Raw genomic sequence first — 19,489 nt, 5'->3', positions numbered from 1 at the left:
GGACCACTGCCGTGGGGCGGCAGCTGATGGGGCGTGGGCTGCTCTGGGCCTGAGCTCCCAGCTCTCCCCTCATCGCAATCAACCGTTTATCTCCGTCCCTGCTACGGGAACGGCCTCCTGGGAAAAAGTCAACCCAAAAGTCAATCTGAATTAAGCCAGTGGACTCGCAGCACAAATAAACACGGCAAAACTCAGCCAAGTCCCCAAACACCACAACCTTGACGTCCACACTCATCCAAGAGCGAGCTGGAGGCCGCCCCCCACCCCCACGCCTCGCAGGGCCAGCCAACCTGCAACGCTTCTGTGGGCTGCAATAAAAATTCCTAGACAGGTAGTCAGGTAGGAGGCAGGTTCACAGGATGAGCAGAGAGGCGGGGAGGCCAGGTGTGGTCCCTGGACCAGTCAGGGCCACTGGGCTAGGGGGGTTGGCTCCCTGATCCCACCCCACCCCCACCCCAGTTCTTTTAGGACCAGTCCTAGACCGGTATCTGGGACCCAGGTCAAGGAGGGTGTGCCAAAGCCCAGGGCAGACAGGTGGCAGAAGGTCCCAGCCCCAACCTGGGACTGTCCCAGCAGTAACCGGCTGGTGGGTCCCGTGGAGGCAGGTGCGAGGCCCGGAGCCCCGACATGCTGGACATGAACTGCCCTGCTTTCTTCCCTTGTCTCCTCCCAGAGCTAAACGGGCCTTGGAGCTGGGTAGAAGGCTGTGGGGCTCTCCTGCAGCACTCCAAGCCACTTCGGACACCTGGCCACCAAGTCAGGGGGTCCTCTTTCTGTTTCAAAGAGAACGCGGCAACCTTGGTTAGGGACCAGGGTCGCACACAGCTGTGACCAGGGCAGGGTGGGGACGTCTGCAGCCTCAGTGGACCCCTGTGCAAACCTGTGGGGTGTGGCGGGCCTGCTGGACCCAGCAAGCATGCAGGGCCCTCTCCTGCATGCTCCTCATCAGCACCATCCTGAAATTTGGGCGGGAGCCCCGTCACCTGCCGAGAGCTCTTCTGAGCGGTCTCTGAGGTGAGGATGCAAGGACGCACACCGACCCCACCTCCTGCCTCCCTGCCTCCCTGCCTGGCCTGGGCGACAGAATTCCACCCCCCAACTCCTGCCAGCAATGTGACCCTGAATCTTGCTCTCAGAAGAAGGAAATTGGCCTCAACCTTCAAATGACTGGACAACCTTTGAAGGCCAAAGTGCAGAGTGCTTCCCTTCCAAAGGGGGGTCCTGGGTCAACAGTCGCTTACCTAAGACTGGCCAGGGCTCTGGAACCCCTAAAAGGCACATTCTTCAAATCCCCATTCAATAAATTAAAATTCCTCAAAATGCTTCTTTTTAACTGCAATACTCAATTGATTCACTTTCATCACTTAGCCTTGTCTTAAACAATGACCCCGTGAGGTCTCACCACAGTCCCAGGGCGGTGTGCTGTCACCAGGGCCCGGCGGTGTGCTGTCACCAGGGCCCTGGGGCCAGCCTCTGTCCTCACCACTGAGGGCTAGCAGCCCCAAAGCAGTGAGTGGCAGAGCCATGGTTCCGAGCTGGCACCTCGAGCACCACTCTCCAGTTTCTTTTTTTTTTTCTTTCTCCTCCTTCAGATAATGCCAGGGTCAAGGAGACAGGGACCTCAGCCTGTCAGCCCCACACAGCCCACTGAGGCTCTGCCAGCAGCCATGCCCTGACCCCCCTCCCTCCCGGATGTCCAAGCGTCTCAAAGGAAGGAAGCCTGGGTCTCACCGCCTGAGTAACACCCCCCGCAGCATGACTCATACCTGTCTGGGGTCACCCACATCCTCATTCCCTGCAGAGGAATGCAGGCCAGGTGAGGCGGGCGGGTGCTTGGGGCTGGGAGCCGTGTCTGGCAGGGCCGTCCCAAACCCAGAGGTGCTAGAGCGTCTGCAAGGCTCTGCCACCCCAAGACCCCCTGCCTGGGGCTGGGACAGATGCCAGGTCTCTGGCACCTGATTATTCAGGTTACGAAGTGGTTCCCACAAAGGCCCCAGAATCCCACCACCAGAGCTCTCTCTGGGTCTTGGGGCAGCTCGGCTCTTCTGCAAATCCTGCCCAGCGTGGTGTGCTCCCCAGCACAAGGAGCCCCACTGTGTGCGCTTCCACAGGGAACCAGGGCAGCACTGAGAAAACGGGACACTCCAGGAGGTGACCCCCCCACAGGAAGGGGAGGGAAAGGAAGCTGCAGCTGCCAGAGGGGCCTTTGCAAGGCTTTCTAACAAGACCCCTCAGGTCAGGTATGCGGGTTTTCCAGGGAAGGCCACTGAGGAGGAAGGTGGTCAGGGAGAAAGCAGTGAGCCTGGGCCTAGCTGGCACCTCAGAGATAGACGACAAGGAAACCCGTGTCTACCTGTCCCCGTTGGCCACAAATTTGCCAGGCAGTGCCAGGATACCCCTTAGAAAAAGCAAGTCCACCACGCGAGACGGAGGCAGCAAGTCCCACGTGGGCCCAGAGGCAACGGCTGGGGCAGCTCCACGGCAGAGCCCAGGCCCAGGGTCACATGAGGTCAGGTGCAAGGAGCAGCGAGGACACTGGCTGATCTCCCCCCACCCCCACCCCGAGCCTGGTGAAAGCAGGTGCCTCCCAGCCTCCTCTCCCTGTGTCTTTTGCCTGAACTACAGACAGGCACAGGCTCTGGGCCCCCACTCTTCCTACCACAACCAGGGACCGCCAGCCCTGGGCCGTAGGAGGCCATGGGGGTCACTCAGCTGTAAAAACAGCTGGTCGGGAAGGAACATGGCAGAACGGGTCAGAGACCAGGACGCTGCTTGATGTGGTCCCATCCAGGCATGTGCAGACCCTGTCTACACAGCGTCTCTGTGTGGCCGTCCCAGCTCCCCGTGGTGTCTCTGCCTGCGGTTTCAGCTACCCACACTCAACTGCTGTCTGAAAATATGACATGGAAAATTCCAGAAGTGAATGGCTGCTGAGTTGCAAGCAGTGCATCACCCTTGGTGGCATCGTGGCACCCCACACGGTCCCACCTGGCAGTCCCGGCCCCGCATCCTCACTGCACGTGCCCTCACCCGTTTGTGGCCTCGCAGCCTTGGGGGCCATCGGCTCCAGTATCACGGCATCGCAGTGCCGTGGCAGGTGGCTGATTTACTTAGCGACGGCCCCGGAGCACGGGACGAATGATGCCGGTCTTGGTACCATCGTCCGATTTGATTCGGAACTGTTATTCATCTCCTGTTGTCTAGTTTTTAAACTTATCATAAACCTAGCCTATCGTGGATGGGAAAAGCATCTATGCAGGTGTCGGCACGGTTTGGGGGGGCCCTGGAAGTACCCCTGTGGACAAGGGGAGGACTGGAACCCTGACAGCATTGACGGCTCCCCTGTGACAGCCAGGACCCCACGTCCGCAGAGGTGCCGAGTTTGCCCCCTCTCTGTAGACCTGGCTTTACCGTCTCCAAGCTCGTGCTGGAGGCGGCCCAGAAGGCTTAATCCTGGCCCCCCTGGAATCACTCACCGGTTAGTAATAGCCCCCATGGTCTGGCGTGCAGCCAGAGCTCCCGGTGGTGAGGTGCATAGGATCAAGGACTGCTGGGTTTTCAGTGAGCCAGCAAAGCTCATGCTCCCTAAAATGGAGCTTACCTGCTGGGGTTCTCTGGGCTCAACCCCCTCGGGGAACCCAGGCCCTGGCCGGCACCTCATTGTCACGGTGACCCCCCCCCATCAATCTGACACTGGACGATTACTGCTCTGAGCCCAGGGAGTGCAGCCCGCAGCCCGCAGCCCGGTGACACTCCCAGAAGGGGAGCGGGAGGCCAGCTGGAAAGGCAGGAGTGCAGAGGAGCAGGGAGGCCCGAGGCACCCACCGGCTCCACACCAGCCAGCAGGCGCTGCTGAGGCCTGGGGGCAGGTAGGCTCGGCCCTGCCAGACCAGGCCCGCTAGAGCCCCATAGTGTCCCACGCTCAGCTCCTGCTCTGCTCCATGCTGGGTGACCTCTGACCCATGAGGGACTTGGCTCCACCCCCTCATGTGCCAATAGGGTCCCCACGAGGATTAATGAGGCGTGGCATGCAAAGTGTTCCATGAACACCTGCCACTGTCCATTGAAGAGCTATGGTTCTGAAAAAACCTACCACGGTGAGCTCCAGGAAAAGTGATAGAGTCAAAGTGGAGGGACACAGGGCTCACCCCCGAAATACCGACAGCCTCCTGCCCTCCCCTTGCTGGTGCTCATTCCTGAATCCAACTCCCAACTCACCTGAGTCTTCTCTGGGGAAAGGTCCAGAGCTCTTTCTCACTAGAGTGTGAAAGTCTGCCACATCAGGCTTAGGGCAGAGCTCAAGACTCATGAGGAGAGACCAGCAAAACCCAAGAGAGGTACATATACACTTCAGTTTGTTACCCCACTTACAAAGACAGACACGTGACGGGCTGCCAGGGAGTAAGGAGTGAGCCGGGGTCTCGCCGAGTTGCCTAGAAGAGTAGGGAGGTCTCTGTTACGCTCGAAAGAAACTCAGGCCTGACAGCTGAAAACAGGGGCTGGGTTACCAAGAACTTCCTTAGGACTCAAGGAAAGGACTACCCAGCTCAGCAGGACTCCACAGGGCAGGGCGAGGGAGAGCAGGTGGGGGGGGGGGGGGTCTGCACTCCCACAGCCAGCTCCTGCACAACTTCCAGTTTTCCCCGCAAAGTTCATCCACATCCTGGGTGGTCGATAGATTTCAACACTCAAGCCCTCCCTGAACCCCGACCAGGAGTGCACATGGAGCTCTGTTTTGGCACAGACTGCAATCGATTAGTAATGTCTGTCACTGGACAGTGAGGGGAGGGCTGATTTGAGCGCTATGCACTCAACATCCCCGATCTACATACCTTGAAAGTCAAGCAGCTCAGTAATCACTGGCTGGGTTCTCTGAGGAAAGGTCACCAGCATATTCATCCTCCAGGGAACTTTCTTGAAGAAACTCAGTGGGTAACTGGACTAACACCAACGGACATGCTCTGTGCCTAGGCCTGGGTAGGAGCCAGCGAGCCAAAAACCCTGGAGCTGGGCCTTCGCTCAGTGAGGCAGACGAGCATCAGCCAGAGGAGGCACTGCAGAAAATAAACACCTACAGAAAGCAATATCCCTCAATAAGCACAAGTGGCTTTGCATTGCGCACTGGTAGGCAGGGCCCAGGTTCATAGGGACAATGGGAAGCTGGATCCCTAATCACACCTCTGGGCCGTGTGGCAGGCCATCTAATTATTCTCTGGATGGGAGGACAGTGACAATTTTATTTAGGGCCAAAAGCAACTAATAAAATTAGGCAAATCAGTGCACCTCGTGTGAGTTCACACACTTGGCAGAAAAATGCAAGGACTTAACCACTGCAGACCTCTAATCGTCATGGTTTGAGAAGTGAGGCAGAGGGGTGTGGGTCTTCTGACGTGTAAGTCTGGACATCTACAGGGTGGCCCTACAGATCTCCAGGACTTTCACAGAAAATGCACATTATGAAAAAACTACTCAGGGATTTCCAACATTTTGCACCCAAATTAACTCACACTTTAATTTTAATTTCCACAAACTTTTTGAAATGTCCTCATGCACTTTTTTATTTTGGGGGGCCAGGGATATGTGCACTCACCAGAGAGAGACAGTGTTTGAGAAAGAGAGAAAGAAAAGCAACCCCGTAGGGGATGGCCACACGGCAATCCCTTCCCAGTCTCACTCTCCTTTCAGGCTTTTGGGCACGCATGCACATACACCTGGCATGTTTTTCAAGCTGCAGGGTCTGGAATTCAAGCCATGCAGTTGGCCACGTGGGATGCAGCCTCCTTAACCACAGGCCACCGGCTGGCTCCACGTAATTTTAAAAAGGATGTATTCTCTGCACTCATGACTTGGGGTTCGAGACTCGCCTCCAGGTTTGACAGGGGCGTGGCCACCTGTCAGCCTGCTCAGTGTCAAACGTGGGGCGAGGTACACCCAAGGTGGGCAATGTAGCTGTGGTCTGGCGTGAGATCAACAGCAGCAAACGGAGCGGGGTCTAAAGGGCTGGTTGGGGACCAGCAGTTAGCATAATGGCTATGTCACTGGACTCCATATACACTTCAGTTTGTTACCCCACTTACAAAGACAGACACGTGACGGGCTGCCAGGGAGTAAGGAGTGAGCCGGGGTCTCGCCGAGTTGCCTAGAAGAGTAGGGAGGTCTCTGTTACGCTCGAAAGAAACTCAGGCCTGACAGCTGAAAACAGGGGCTGGGTTACCAAGAACTTCCTTAGGACTCAAGGAAAGGACTACCCAGCTCAGCAGGACTCCACAGGGCAGGGCGAGGGAGAGCAGGAGTCCAGGCAGCCACAGGCAGAACCACCGCCTCCTCCTGCCGGGATTTCCGCAGCCCCACTGCACTCCCACAGCCAGCTTCTGCACAACTTCCAGTTTTCCCCGCAAAGTTCATCCACATCCTGGGTGGTCGATAGATTTCAACACTCAAGCCCTCCCTGAACCCCGACCAGGAGTGCACATGGAGCTCTGTTTTGGCACAGACTGCAATCGATTAGTAATGTCTGTCACTGGACAGTGAGGGGAGGGCTGATTTGAGCGCTATGCACTCAACATCCCCGATCTACATACCTTGAAAGTCAAGCAGCTCAGTAATCACTGGCTGGGTTCTCTGAGGAAAGGTCACCAGCATATTCATCCTCCAGGGAACTTTCTTGAAGAAACTCAGTGGGTAACTGGACTAACACCAACGGACATGCTCTGTGCCTAGGCCTGGGTAGGAGCCAGCGAGCCAAAAACCCTGGAGCTGGGCCTTCGCTCAGTGAGGCAGACGAGCATCAGCCAGAGGAGGCACTGCAGAAAATAAACACCTACAGAAAGCAATATCCCTCAATAAGCACAAGTGGCTTTGCATTGCGCACTGGTAGGCAGGGCCCAGGTTCATAGGGACAATGGGAAGCTGGATCCCTAATCACACCTCTGGGCCGTGTGGCAGGCCATCTAATTATTCTCTGGATGGGAGGACAGTGACAATTTTATTTAGGGCCAAAAGCAACTAATAAAATTAGGCAAATCAGTGCACCTCGTGTGAGTTCACACACTTGGCAGAAAAATGCAAGGACTTAACCACTGCAGACCTCTAATCGTCATGGTTTGAGAAGTGAGGCAGAGGGGTGTGGGTCTTCTGACGTGTAAGTCTGGACATCTACAGGGTGGCCCTACAGATCTCCAGGACTTTCACAGAAAATGCACATTATGAAAAAACTACTCAGGGATTTCCAACATTTTGCACCCAAATTAACTCACACTTTAATTTTAATTTCCACAAACTTTTTGAAATGTCCTCATGCACTTTTTTATTTTGGGGGGCCAGGGATATGTGCACTCACCAGAGAGAGACAGTGTTTGAGAAAGAGAGAAAGAAAAGCAACCCCGTAGGGGATGGCCACACGGCAATCCCTTCCCAGTCTCACTCTCCTTTCAGGCTTTTGGGCACGCATGCACATACACCTGGCATGTTTTTCAAGCTGCAGGGTCTGGAATTCAAGCCATGCAGTTGGCCACGTGGGATGCAGCCTCCTTAACCACAGGCCACCGGCTGGCTCCACGTAATTTTAAAAAGGATGTATTCTCTGCACTCATGACTTGGGGTTCGAGACTCGCCTCCAGGTTTGACAGGGGCGTGGCCACCTGTCAGCCTGCTCAGTGTCAAACGTGGGGCGAGGTACACCCAAGGTGGGCAATGTAGCTGTGGTCTGGCGTGAGATCAACAGCAGCAAACGGAGCGGGGTCTAAAGGGCTGGTTGGGGACCAGCAGTTAGCATAATGGCTATGTCACTGGACTCCCATGTATTCGGCCGCGGTTCGAGTCCTGGACTCTGTGGCTTAAACTCACTCCGGGCACGTGTGCGTGCATGTCCAAGATCCTGAGAGGAGAATGGAAGAGAACGGATTGCGGCGTGGCCATCCCCCCTGGAGGGTGAGTTCTCGCTTTCTGTCTCTGCCACTCTGGTGAGTGCACGTGCCCTACGGCAAGAACCTCTCCAAGAATAAATAAATAAAGAGCTGGCTGGTGCTATTCCATCGGCGATGTTCACCAGCGTGATCGACACCCTCTCTCTCCATCGCTGCCAACACCCACCTCTCTCCCCCATACCATACACGGATTAGCAAAATGGTTTCCTCCTATGGCCGTGACCCCATCGCTGCGAGGCTCAGCTCGGATGAATCACTCCTGGCTCAGCGCGCCGCTCCGAAATGACTGAATGATAACGAGGCGGCACAGACACCAATAAATGAATCATGCCTTCCGCAAGACCGAACCTTTGGCTTTTACAGACACCAATTACAAAGTAGAAAGAAGAGAACAAAGAAATTACTCAGGGTGTTTGCGCGAAGTTGATTCATAGATTTACAGAATTATTACCGACTCAATTGTTTTTAGGAAGGCAATTAGGGCTGTGACCAGCACAGCAGACTAGGCACTGGGAATCTGCAGGACGGGGTGGGGGTGGCCGCCACGTTCGCGAAGGTTCCCCGACGGGAATGACCCCCTCCCCTTCCTACCTTCTTCTGGAGGGTCATGTAAGACCTTCGTTAAGTCCCTTGAAGGGTGCAGCCACACGAGGGCCGTACAGTGAGCACGTATGTACGCAGGCATGGCGGATGTTGCATTACCCACTCCCACGCCCAGCCCTTAACCGTCGTGGCCAGAGAACACAGAGATCTCCTTTGCTCAGACTGAACCCTGTAGCACATCGCTGACCACAGCCACACTCTCGCACCACTTTAACTGACATCGACAAGGCACTTCGGAACAAAGCTATCAGCCTGCTATAAAACTCAGGCTGACGAAAAAACAGCATTTGCTCTGGCCACATGTAAGTTCTGAGCCTCCCTCCGGGATGTGTGGCTTCTGGGACAAATCACCCTGCAGGGCTTAGGCTAAACGTGCTGCCTAGGTGCCCGAACCTCCCCAAACGGATGTAAATATCTGTGACCAGGTCACCCACGTCAGGGATGACCCACCCCCGCGGGAACCTCAGCGAGGAGCCAGCTGCACTGCCAATGGCTGATGCTCTCAGGGGGCTGACCTGCTGTCCATCAGCACCAGCTCCCCTCTGGTTTACTGAGCACCTACTGTGTGCTCAGCCCCATTCTGGCTGCTTAGGAGATCGTCCAGCTGCCTCAGTGCAGAAACCACGAGCCCCAGGTTATAAATGAAGCCGCTGCGATTGAGGAGGGCAGGCAGCTCACCAGACCACACAGCAGGGGGCTGGCTGCATGGAGAACTCCGACTTGGCCCACTGTGGCCTGGTGGTTGAGGTGGCTGAATCTTACATGGCCAACTCTGTGGTTCAAGTCCTAGCCCAGGTGGCTTGAAAAACACTCAGGGAGTGTGTGCATGCATGCCCCAAATCCTGAGGAGAATGGAGACGGGATTGCAGCGTGGACATCCCCTTAAGGGGTTCTCTCTCTCTCTTCAGTGAGAGATACATCTCCACTGTAGGTTCCAGCTGAGGGACACCGGTGAGGCCTCGGAGCCTCTGTGAGTGGGATTCACTTTTTCAAACATAATGTGTACACCTCACATGTATCCACACACTACAGCAAGTTAGAAAGAAAAAACAACTTGGCCCAGCCAGTGGTACAGACAGCAGGGCGCTGCTGTGAGACACCAGAGATACATTATGGGAAGCTGCAGGGTTCGGATCCCAGGTCACCCTGACCACGTGGGGGGCCTATAATCCTGGCTGGTTAGAAGAAGGCTGGGAGAGGACTGTGGTGCTGCAAGGCCCCACCCAGGCCGTCTCCCCTCCACTCTTCTTTCTCTTTTCATATTTTTTTTTTGGAGAGGTTTTCGCTATAGGGCGCATGTGCTCACCAGCCAGACAGAGAGAGACAGAGAGACAGAAAACGAGAAATCACCCCCCGGGGGGATGGCCACGCCGCAATCCCTTTTCCTCCATTCTCCTCTCGGGATCTTGGGCACACACGCACACGTGCCCAGCATGAGTTTTAAGCCACCGGGTCCGGGATGCGAACCACGGTCAACTATGTGGGAGTCCAGCGACATAGCCATTACGCTAACTGCTGGTTCCCTCTTTTCATATTTTTTTAACATATACTTTTTAAAGATAGATTTTTGCTATAGAGTATGTGCACTTGCTGGAGAGACAGACAGAAAGCGAGAAATCTCCCCTCTAGGGGATGGTCACAATGCAATCCCTTCTCCATTCCCCTCTTAGGATTTTGGGCACGCACAAGCACCCCAGTGTAAGTTTTAGGCCACTGGGTCCAGGACTCGAACCATGGTCAAATACATGGGAGTCTAGCGACATAACCATTATGCCATCTGCTGGTCCTTCTCTCCCGTTTAATAATTTAAAAAAATTCAGGTCAGCCCATGGCTAGATGGTTAAGGCAGCTGGACCCCACAGGGCGAATTATGTGGTTTGAGTCCCAGACCCAGAAGCCTGAGAAACACACCCGGCATGTATGCGTGCATGCCCAGAATCCTGAAAGTAGGGGAGATGGGGGAGGAGAGACTGGTGTGACCAAGCCTGTGGGGTGCTTCCCCACTTTCCCTCTCCGCCCTCTGGCAAAAAATAAATCCCAACTCCCGGGGCGTGGCCCCACTGCCTTTCTCCGCATGGCCACCAGCTGCTTGGACGGCCCCCGGCAGAGCATGGCAGATGGGTAAGCCGCGGTTGTCAGGATCTAGCCCTGGGGAGCAATGGGTGACCAGGGACAGGGGAACTCCGGGCCCCAAAACCTGGGGAAGGCAATTTGTCTTGCTCCAAATTTCTGGAAAACTGACTCAACTTTCCCTTCGCTGGTGACGGAGACACGAGCCCGGAAGCCTGATTTCACCCGCTCGGTCGCTGGGGGAGCTGGGGTCTCCCCCCGAGGGACCTCGGCGAGGCCTCGCAGCCTCAGTGGGTGGGAAGCACACATTTTCAAACATAATGTGTACACCTCGCATGTATCATATGTAATAGATAGTCATTCCTCAGCGTCTGAGAGGGACTGGCTCCAGGATCCTCTGCAGACACGCAAGCCCCTCCCGTAAAGGGGTGCGGTGGTCATGCATCACCCCTGCACACCCTTCATCCTCTCACTGTCCAAGTCCTTATCTTATCATATTCACGAAAGCGCTCGTGTGCACCCGTGGGCTCGCACATGTGTGAGTGGCACCCTGATGGAGCCGCTCACACGCCCGACTGGGTCGCGTAGTGAAGCCATTGCCTTCCTGGCCTCCAGCTCCTCAGGACCCTGGCTGTGTGCACATGTACCTGGCACGTTCCAGTGGACAGGGCCAGCGGTCTGAACCTGCGTGGTCCACGTGGCTGCCAGTGCAGCAGTCAGGGATCCTGCGGCCTGTGCCACCCAGGCTCGGCACCCTCAGAGTGCCCTCTCTAGATAACCCTAGCATCGGGCGTAAGTGACAAACTTCAGCCTCTCTCTACGGCCACCACCTCGTCCTCCATCATGTAATAGTCAGGGTCCCTGGACCGCCTCTGCTGTAGGTTGACACACACACACACCCCCGCCCCGGTCCCTGAACCCGCAGAGGCGGGGCTGACTACATGTGTATTTTGAACATGTAAAGATACTAGGCTTTAGGGCCAGCAGGTGGTGTGGTGGTTAAAGCACTGGATCCCACATGGCAGACCCCACGGCTCATGTCCCAGACCCAGTGGCTTGGAAAACCCAAGTGTGTGTGTGCTCAAAATACCAAAAAGAGAACGGAGGAGAGGAAATGGCGGCATGGCCACCCCCTGGGGGTGCTAGCTCACTTTCCCTCATTCTCTCTCTCTCTGGCAAGCAAAGGTGCCTTACAGCAAAAAAAGTTACACGGCCTTCATTATAGAAACATGCATTTTACCTTCTTAACCAGTGATGTCCCAGCGAACCCATGGCCGGGTTTACCGCTTTCCCCAACACTCCCAGGGCTTGGGCTGGAAGCTTCACCTCCCGGGGACCCCTATCCGTGATGCTCGGATGAATTCCACGCCAGGGATCAGTGATGACAAAGGGCGGCAGCTGCCCTGGACAGACCCCGCACGCGCTGGCCCTTCCAGAACATTGCTGCAGGCTGCAGCAGGCATGGGAAACCGAGGCCCACCACGAGCCCTCTCAGCCGCCGGCTGTTTTAGCTGTTTATTGAGCATCTACTTGGCACCAAGATCACCTGTTTGTCCCGAGCTAGGATTCACCACAGCCACCTCTCCCCACAAAGCCCATTTTAGGGACAAAGCAGATGGGAGCTGGCTCAGCACTTTAAGGCGAGGGGGTCTCTCGAACCTGGATGAGGCCCTGACTGTATCTGGGGGTGGGGAGTTCACGTTCCATGCCAAGGAGGGGAACTGGGAGGCGTCTGGGGTGGACAGTGGACCTCCCAGAGCCTGCAACGAGGCCAGAAGCCCACCTCTCCCGGCACTCCGATTGGAGCCGCCAGGGCCTCGACCTCCCTGCTAGGCAACTGCGGCTCTTCCTGCGGTGAAGGCGCTTCCTCACGGCTGACACAACCGGACACAATCTCAGTCAAAATGCACCTAAGGGAAAGAAACCCGGCTCCCCCTCCCTCCTAAGCGGGGCGCCCCCTTCCTCCCACCCCCCCAGGGAAAAACAAACACATAATAGAATCCGCTGGAACATCAGGAAGATCCATCCCCACCTGACACCTCCGAAGGTGAGTCACTCCTGCCTAACTCCTTTCCATACGCGTGTCTCAGCGTCGCATCTGAGCAGACGCCAGCTCCGCCGGGTGCCAATCGGGAAGGGGAGCAACCCAAACCCCTCTAAGTCAGTGGCAAGTGTGTGCAGAGGAGCAACGCGCTGGAGACGGTCCCTCTGGGACACGGGGCAGGGCGTGGTGACGTGCTGCTGGCAGCTGGAGACACCCGTGGGACTAGAGCCTCAGCTGAGAAACCTGGACCTTCCAGGACAACTGGGCCCACATCCGGGAAGGCACGGCCACCTTGGTTCCCACACCTGCCCTGGGTTTCAAGAAGGTGGTGGGAGGGGGCTGCGGTGCAGCTTCCTGCTCAGGTCTGGAACCTTCCATGGAGCAGCAAAGTCGTAGTGTCTGTGGCCAGGCAAGAGTCTGGATTGCCATCGGGTAGGAGTTATCCTTCCTCCCATTTACAGGAGCCTGCCGGGGTGCGGGAGGGCCTCTACGCTTGCTCCTGAAGGTTCCAGAACCGGCATCTGGTCCCGTCTGCCTGGAACCATCTACGAACCGCCGTCTCCTCCTCTCACCATCTGGACATGAGGTAGCTCCCAGGCTTGGGAACCCCATGAGCAGAGAGGCAGGTCCCAACCTCGGTGCTAGGAGACAGAGTAATGGCAGAAGCACCCAGTTACTCTAATGGCCACCACAGGCAGGACCAGCCAGAGCTAAGCAGGACGGCCAGTCTGGGTGGTCTTGAAGAGGCCTAGCAGGGCCTGTGTTTGTTTCCTCCCAGCGCCCTCCTAACTGAGCTCGTGTTCTCGACTGTCCACTCACGAGACCAGCAGTTGTCAGAGGGCTGGGGCTCACCATGCTGTCCATGAGGTTCCGCAGCATCTGGAACAGCGTGCGACGAGTGGCACTGAATGCCCGAGCGCCTGAGGATGCCGCGTTCCAGGCTGTCCCTGTCCAGCCCATACCGTCCCCTCCAGGACACTCCTGGCACTCACCAAGCTCCTGCTACAGCTGCTAGCACTGGCCTCGGGGAAGCACAGGGAGCCGAACACAGGTTCCGGAGCTTCCCGCAGCCTGAACAGGCACGTGTTTGGGGAGGTCTCCAGGGAGCATTGGCAGTGTCCTGCAGGAGCAGGAGGGATCGAGCCGCTTGCTTTGAGAGGTCGCCATGCCTTGGTGTTGATCCCTAACAAATGGTCCAACGTGGCCTTGGGGTCTTAGGAGACCTCTCCACTCAGCATGTCGTGAACTGTCCCAGTGAATAAAGCGTGGGCCTGGAAGCTGCATGTTCGGGGGCTGCAGAGTCAGGGGCTTGGGTTGAAATCCCAGCTGATCAGGTCCTGGCTGTGACCTGGAGCGAGCGTCTTACCCTCTCCGAGGCCTGTTTTGCATCTGCAAATTGGTGCCGGCGGTAGCTCTTTCAGAGTTGTTTTGAAGACAGAGAAAAACGCGTCTCTAGTACGTGGTACACAATCGTGGTGCACAATCGTCTCTGCACATCCAGCTAGGAAAGGGAGTGCAGGCAGATGTCCCCCAGTCATGGGAAACGGGTGGGAGAAGACACGCTGGGGCCTGAAGATGCACAGAAGTGCCCCAGACTTCAGGCCCATCCTGGGGTGCTGAGCCCCCACCCCTGTTTGCAAGCCCCTCGGAATTCCCAGCTTGGTGACAGACACCTGCCAGTGCCTGACAAGACCCGACAAGCCCCTCAAGGTGCCAGGGCTGGGCTTTGGCTTTGCAGGGTCACCCAAGGAGAAGACGGGCTCAGTGTCTTCGCAGCTGCACGGAGAGGGCAGGGCAGGAGCGCTGGCCTCCACTCCTCCATCCCGCACCTGCAGGGGAGATGGAGCCTGTATTTTGAGGGTCTGCCTCCAATGCTCATTTGTGAAAAATTAAAACTGATTTTTCAAAAATGGGATGCCTCAAGTCGTCCCAAGGGTCCGGGCTCTCTGTTCCTGACTGTCTCCGGGTTTGGACCCAGTGGGCTATCCGGACGCCAGCTGGTGTTGTCCCCCCAGCCTGATCCCGAGCCTCACATCCCCTCCCGGCCTCTGCCCACCAAGGCAGCAGTGGGCTCAGGGTTCGGGTGGGCACAAGGTGGTCACACTGCAGTGAGCCTGGCGGACGTGGACAATTACAGACTTGGTGACCTCCATGTCCAAGATCACAGTCCCTAGATGGGCCTATGGATTCTGACCCCCCACCCAGTCCCAGGATGGGGAGACCTTTTCCTGGCGAAACCTTCTCCCCACGCGGTGTGCCAGAGTGACCGCCAGGGGACCAGGTGGAACTGTCCCGTTTAACCTGCCCTGTGACCATCACCCCACGAACAGCTGTGCCAGGCACTGGGTCACACGTGGCACCCTGTTTTTGCTGAACACTCAACACTCTCAGCTCAGGAGCAACTGTTCACCTTACAAATGCACCAAGCCAGCGACAGGTGACACAGCCACCCCTCTGGTTGGTCACACTCTCATGCCCAGTGGCCATCGGCCAGACCGCTCGGGTCTGCAGGCAGGCGTTCCGGGTCTCTCAGAGAGAGGGGAGAGGGCACTGCTGGTACTTAATTCATCACAGTTAAGCCATTCAGGCTGGAATTGAAAGCTCTGGCCACATGGGGACCACACGGGGGCCATGTGACCATGGCACCGGAGAGGCCCTGCACCCAGCACTCAGGTGCCCAGGGCCTGAAGCCCACCCCAGACACCTGTGAGAAGGCCCAGCACAGCAGCCCCCGCCCCGTGCAGAGTGGCACGCAGCTCACGAGGCTCTGCACGTGTCCCAGCCGTGATGCATTATGCAACCCCTGTATCAGGCAGTCCTGGGTCCTCGGCTTCCAGCACCCCTCTCAGACACGCCCGCGGGGGAGTCCAGCCTGGAGTGCTGTCGCCAACTCTACTCACAAGTGCCCCTGCCCTGCAGGCAGGCCCAGAGGCTGAGCTGAGCCACCTGCACGCCTGGTCTCCGGGTGGTAACACCTGAGGAGAGATGCCACGCTGGCCCTCCTGTTTGGGCCCTGCCACCAACACCCTCCTCTCAGACATTTTCTTACTTGTAAAAACAACTGTCCCAACCAGGACATCTGAACCCCTGGGGCCCTGGGCTGAGGGGACAGGGCCAGGGGCAGGTGTCTGGGCACGCCCAGTCAGCACCTCCAGGATATGTGGTGGCAGGTGAGCGAGGGCGCCCTGAAGGAAAGTGGGTTTGCGGTGGGCACCCGGCTGCCCCTGCTCCCTGCAGAGGGGCTCCGCAGCCCTGCACATCTACACAGCTGGGGGAGGGGTGCGCTTTCTCCTCTCCCCTTTTCCTATGTGCCCGGAGCTTGAACCATTCCCAGCCCAAAGTGAAGCTGGCAGGAGAGGCAGAAAGGCAGACCGCTGTGTGTGCACATGCATGTGCAAGCACATGGCACGAGTGTGCATGAGAACAATCAGCTATTTTATATCTTGACGAATGCTGAACTTGCCCCACGCCTGGGGTTAGGTGAGCAGGGTTGCTGCAGCCAACTGACCTGGCCCCGGACACAAAACAGCTCTCACCACCACCCCAAGTCCAGTCAGGAAACCCTCAGAGGGTCCCAGCCCAGAGGGCCCAGGGGAAGGCAGCCATGCCTGACACCCACATTTCTAACCCATTCCTGCAACGCCAGCTCCCACTCTGAGAGGAAACGCAAACCCTAGGGGAGCTTCGGTGTCCCGGGGCGCGCACAGCAGGTCCTCAGTAAGGCTGGGGCCAGCGCCAGCTCGGACCGCAGTGGCCACGGGCCTTTCCGGCACTGGCTTCCGAAGGGAACGGGGGGCCTCTTCCAGCAGCTCAGATGCTGCCCCGGCCTCCAACCCCCTTTGGAGAAGACAGTAATTGATGAGACAACGGCTCTAGCCCCGGCATCAGGCGATGTCTGGGGACGAGTCTGGTTGTCACAGTGGGAAGCAGGCATGCCTGGTGGGCAGAGGCCAGGGATGTTGCCAACCGTCCAACAGCACAGGGCAGCCCTCCCCTCCCCCAGCAGAGAACTGTCTGGCCCAGCTGTCACAGAGTGGAGGCTGAGACACGCTGGACTGGAGAAGTGTCACACGCGAACAGCAGGTGCCAGACAGACACCGGCCCTGGGTGCCCAGCGAGCCTCGAGTGTTCCGGGACATTCGTTTGAACAGGTCAGGGGAGAGGGACTGGGATCTGAGTGATAAAACTCAAAACTGAGAAAAAAGGGAACTGTCCCCATAGATAGCACCACGGAGGTGGGTCCAGGGCAGGGAGCCTGGAGCTGGCCTTGCAGAGCACGCAGAGGCAGTCTGTCCGGACAGCACGTGCAGCATCTGTGCCCACAAAAGCTGCAGGCACAGGGGCGGGGGGCGCATTTCTGAGACACAGAAGTGTGCTGGGTCCTCTCCTCCAACCCCCGCTGCCCCCTGTGCTGCTGCCTCCCCCCACATCCGGCTTTTTAAAAGAACAGCATCTTTCCCTGTGCGTTGTGTCTGGGAAGGCGATTCCCATCCTTGACTCAGAAAAGATGGGGCTCCAGCAGTGATGCACCGAAGCCGAGCCCATCCCACCAGGCGGGGGCCGAGTTCCAAATGAGACAGCAATCCGGAGGGGTCTACTGTGATTGGCGATCTCAATGTCTACGAACCAAGGGTGCGAACCCCTGCTGTACCATGGTTCCCCAGGCCTGAAATTCAGGGCAACTGAAGCTCACAGAGCACAGGCTAGGCTGCAGGGGCGGGGAAGCCACGTCCAGGCTGAGACCTCTGGCGGGCTCTGGAGCCCAGAGAACATTTCTCTAAAGACTGGAATCTTATACCTTGACCATTATGGTCTCATTTTTAGAAGAAACTAAGGCCCAGAATAGCTTGAGGGATCTCATAAGATCAATCTCCTTTTGCAGGAAGGTGTCAGAAAGGAGGACCCACATGGACACTGCCCTGAGGTCCAGCTTCATGTCCCTCTCTAAAGTTCTAGCTGTAAGCCACGGGCAAAATGTCTGAGGGGAATAGCAGCCTTGCCGGGCAGCTCCTCTCCTTCCCTCCTTCCTCTCGCTGGGAAGAAACTCCAGGAAACACCAGGCCCTAAGGCCTCCTTGCCCTTGTCTTCCAGGGAAATCTGATTAACACTTGCAGCATGCCACATTATACCTGCATTTTTAAGACTGGTCCCTCCCTGCCTGCCAGCTTGCTCCGCTAAGTAGGATGTGTCCACACAGAGCAGGCCAGCACCCAGGCCAGCTGCGACAGGCCAACTCTCCAGCCACTCACCTCAAGGGTCCCACTCTGGGGGAGCACAAGCCTGGAATTTAGCAGGACGCCTTGGTGTCAGTCCAAATGTCCTTAGGGCTAATCAGCCGAGAAAGGGACAAAAGTCAGAACATGCACATTAAAAGTCCTGAATGTAAAGAGAGGCCCAATTTTCAACTGCATCCGTCCTTGGAGTACGGCCACACAGGAACGTGGGTACCCCGGGCAGGAGGTGGCATCACAGGCTGAGAGGGTGAAATAGGCACCAAGGTGCCTAAGAGTAGCCCACCCAGCACGGGCCTCCCCCGAGGCTGGAGTAGCCCACCCAGCATGGGCCTCCCCCAGGCCAGCGGTGCCCGCAGCACCCTCCTGCCTGGCATCAGCCTCCTTAGTTCACAGAGGGCCTCTCGGGAGCAATCTGGTTTGATGCAAGTGGATTCCGCAAACCTGGCAGTGGGCAGGTACTCCCAGCACCTCGCTGGCCTGGCACAGGGCCGCTGCGGGTGGTGGCGTGGGGGGAGAGCAGGGCTCTCCAGGGTGGGCGGGAGTGGGGCCAGGTGGAGGGGAGGCCCCTTCATGCCCCTGGCTCCCCACAGGGCTGCATGGGTTATTTTTACCTCCCCGCTCTCTGTACAGGCTCAGGGGCCCAAACTGTGGTAGGTGGCTGCACCTGCCTGCGGAAGCAGCTTCTGACTCACCCAGCGGCTGCCCTCACCCTCCTCCCGGCTGGAGGGGGCTGACCTGGGAGGGAAGGCTGTGCTGCTCTGGGGCCTGGGCGGTGTGTGGCAAAGATGGGGAAAGCTCAGAGAGGCGGGCGGGGGGGGGGGGGGGGGGAGGGGTGTAGGCTAGAAGCCAGAACCTAAGGGGCTGAGGGTTCAATTCCCCCCCCAACCAAATGTCTGCCTGGGTGTGTGCAGGAAGGAAGCAGAGCTCCGTCCCGTCTGGGTGCACAGGGCGCTCAGGGAGCCCCAGAATCAGATGCGCCACTCCCCACCCTTAGTCCTCCGCCCCTGGCAGTCCCAAACACAACAGCCCCAAACTTTGACTCATTTGTAACCGCCGTTCCAGCCAGACTGGGGCCAAGCTGTCCAGACGACAGAGGCTATTTGTAGGTGAGTCGGGGACAGCCACTGCACAATGACACATACCCGGATCCACGCTGGGCCAGATGCCCTGATCAGACACCTGGACACCAACAGCCCCCAGACCCCCAGAGCAGGGCACACACTCAGGAGGAGGCCCCCAGACACCAATGCAGACACACAGGGCTGGAGGCCGCTGGGGGCTCAGCCCCACAGACACCCAGAGCGGCACACCGAGCCCCACACTGTGAGCCCCACACCGGGCCACGTACCCTCCCGGACGCTCGGAGCCCCAGACAGCCACGCAGACACGCGTACTTCACAGACGTCCGGAAAACCACTCGCAGAGACGGAGACACAACGCCGCAAGCACTCCAGACACACGCCCGGTGCCCCAGACACCTCGCAGACCAGACAGTGTCTGACACGCCCCCCCAGCCCAAAGTTGATAAAGAGCTGGCCTAATTGCTTCATCGCGCCCGCCCCTTAGGGGAATAAAATGGAAACTCCGCGGATCCGCCCGCCCTAGTCCTCCGG

General features: G+C 57.6%; 1 protein-coding gene across 1 annotated transcript in view; it reads right to left on the bottom strand.

Moving 5' to 3' along the window:
* The window catches only part of PMEPA1 (prostate transmembrane protein, androgen induced 1), a gene marked incomplete in the record, with an annotated part of 55,405 nt that extends 35,979 nt beyond the window's left edge, over nt 1-19,426 (bottom strand). Inside the window, 1 exon segment of the mRNA XM_014582251.2 lies at nt 19,225-19,426. Coding sequence (XP_014437737.2) covers nt 19,225-19,426 — 202 coding nt within the window.
* Between the last annotated feature and the right edge of the window lie 63 nt (nt 19,427-19,489).

Source organism: Tupaia chinensis, unplaced genomic scaffold (genome assembly GCF_000334495.1).
Source record: "Tupaia chinensis unplaced genomic scaffold, TupChi_1.0 Scaffold000066_1, whole genome shotgun sequence".
NCBI lineage: Eukaryota > Metazoa > Chordata > Mammalia > Scandentia > Tupaiidae > Tupaia > Tupaia belangeri.
The sequence above is the reverse complement of the archived record's forward strand: the minus strand, read 5'-3'. Positions and strand labels throughout refer to the sequence as shown.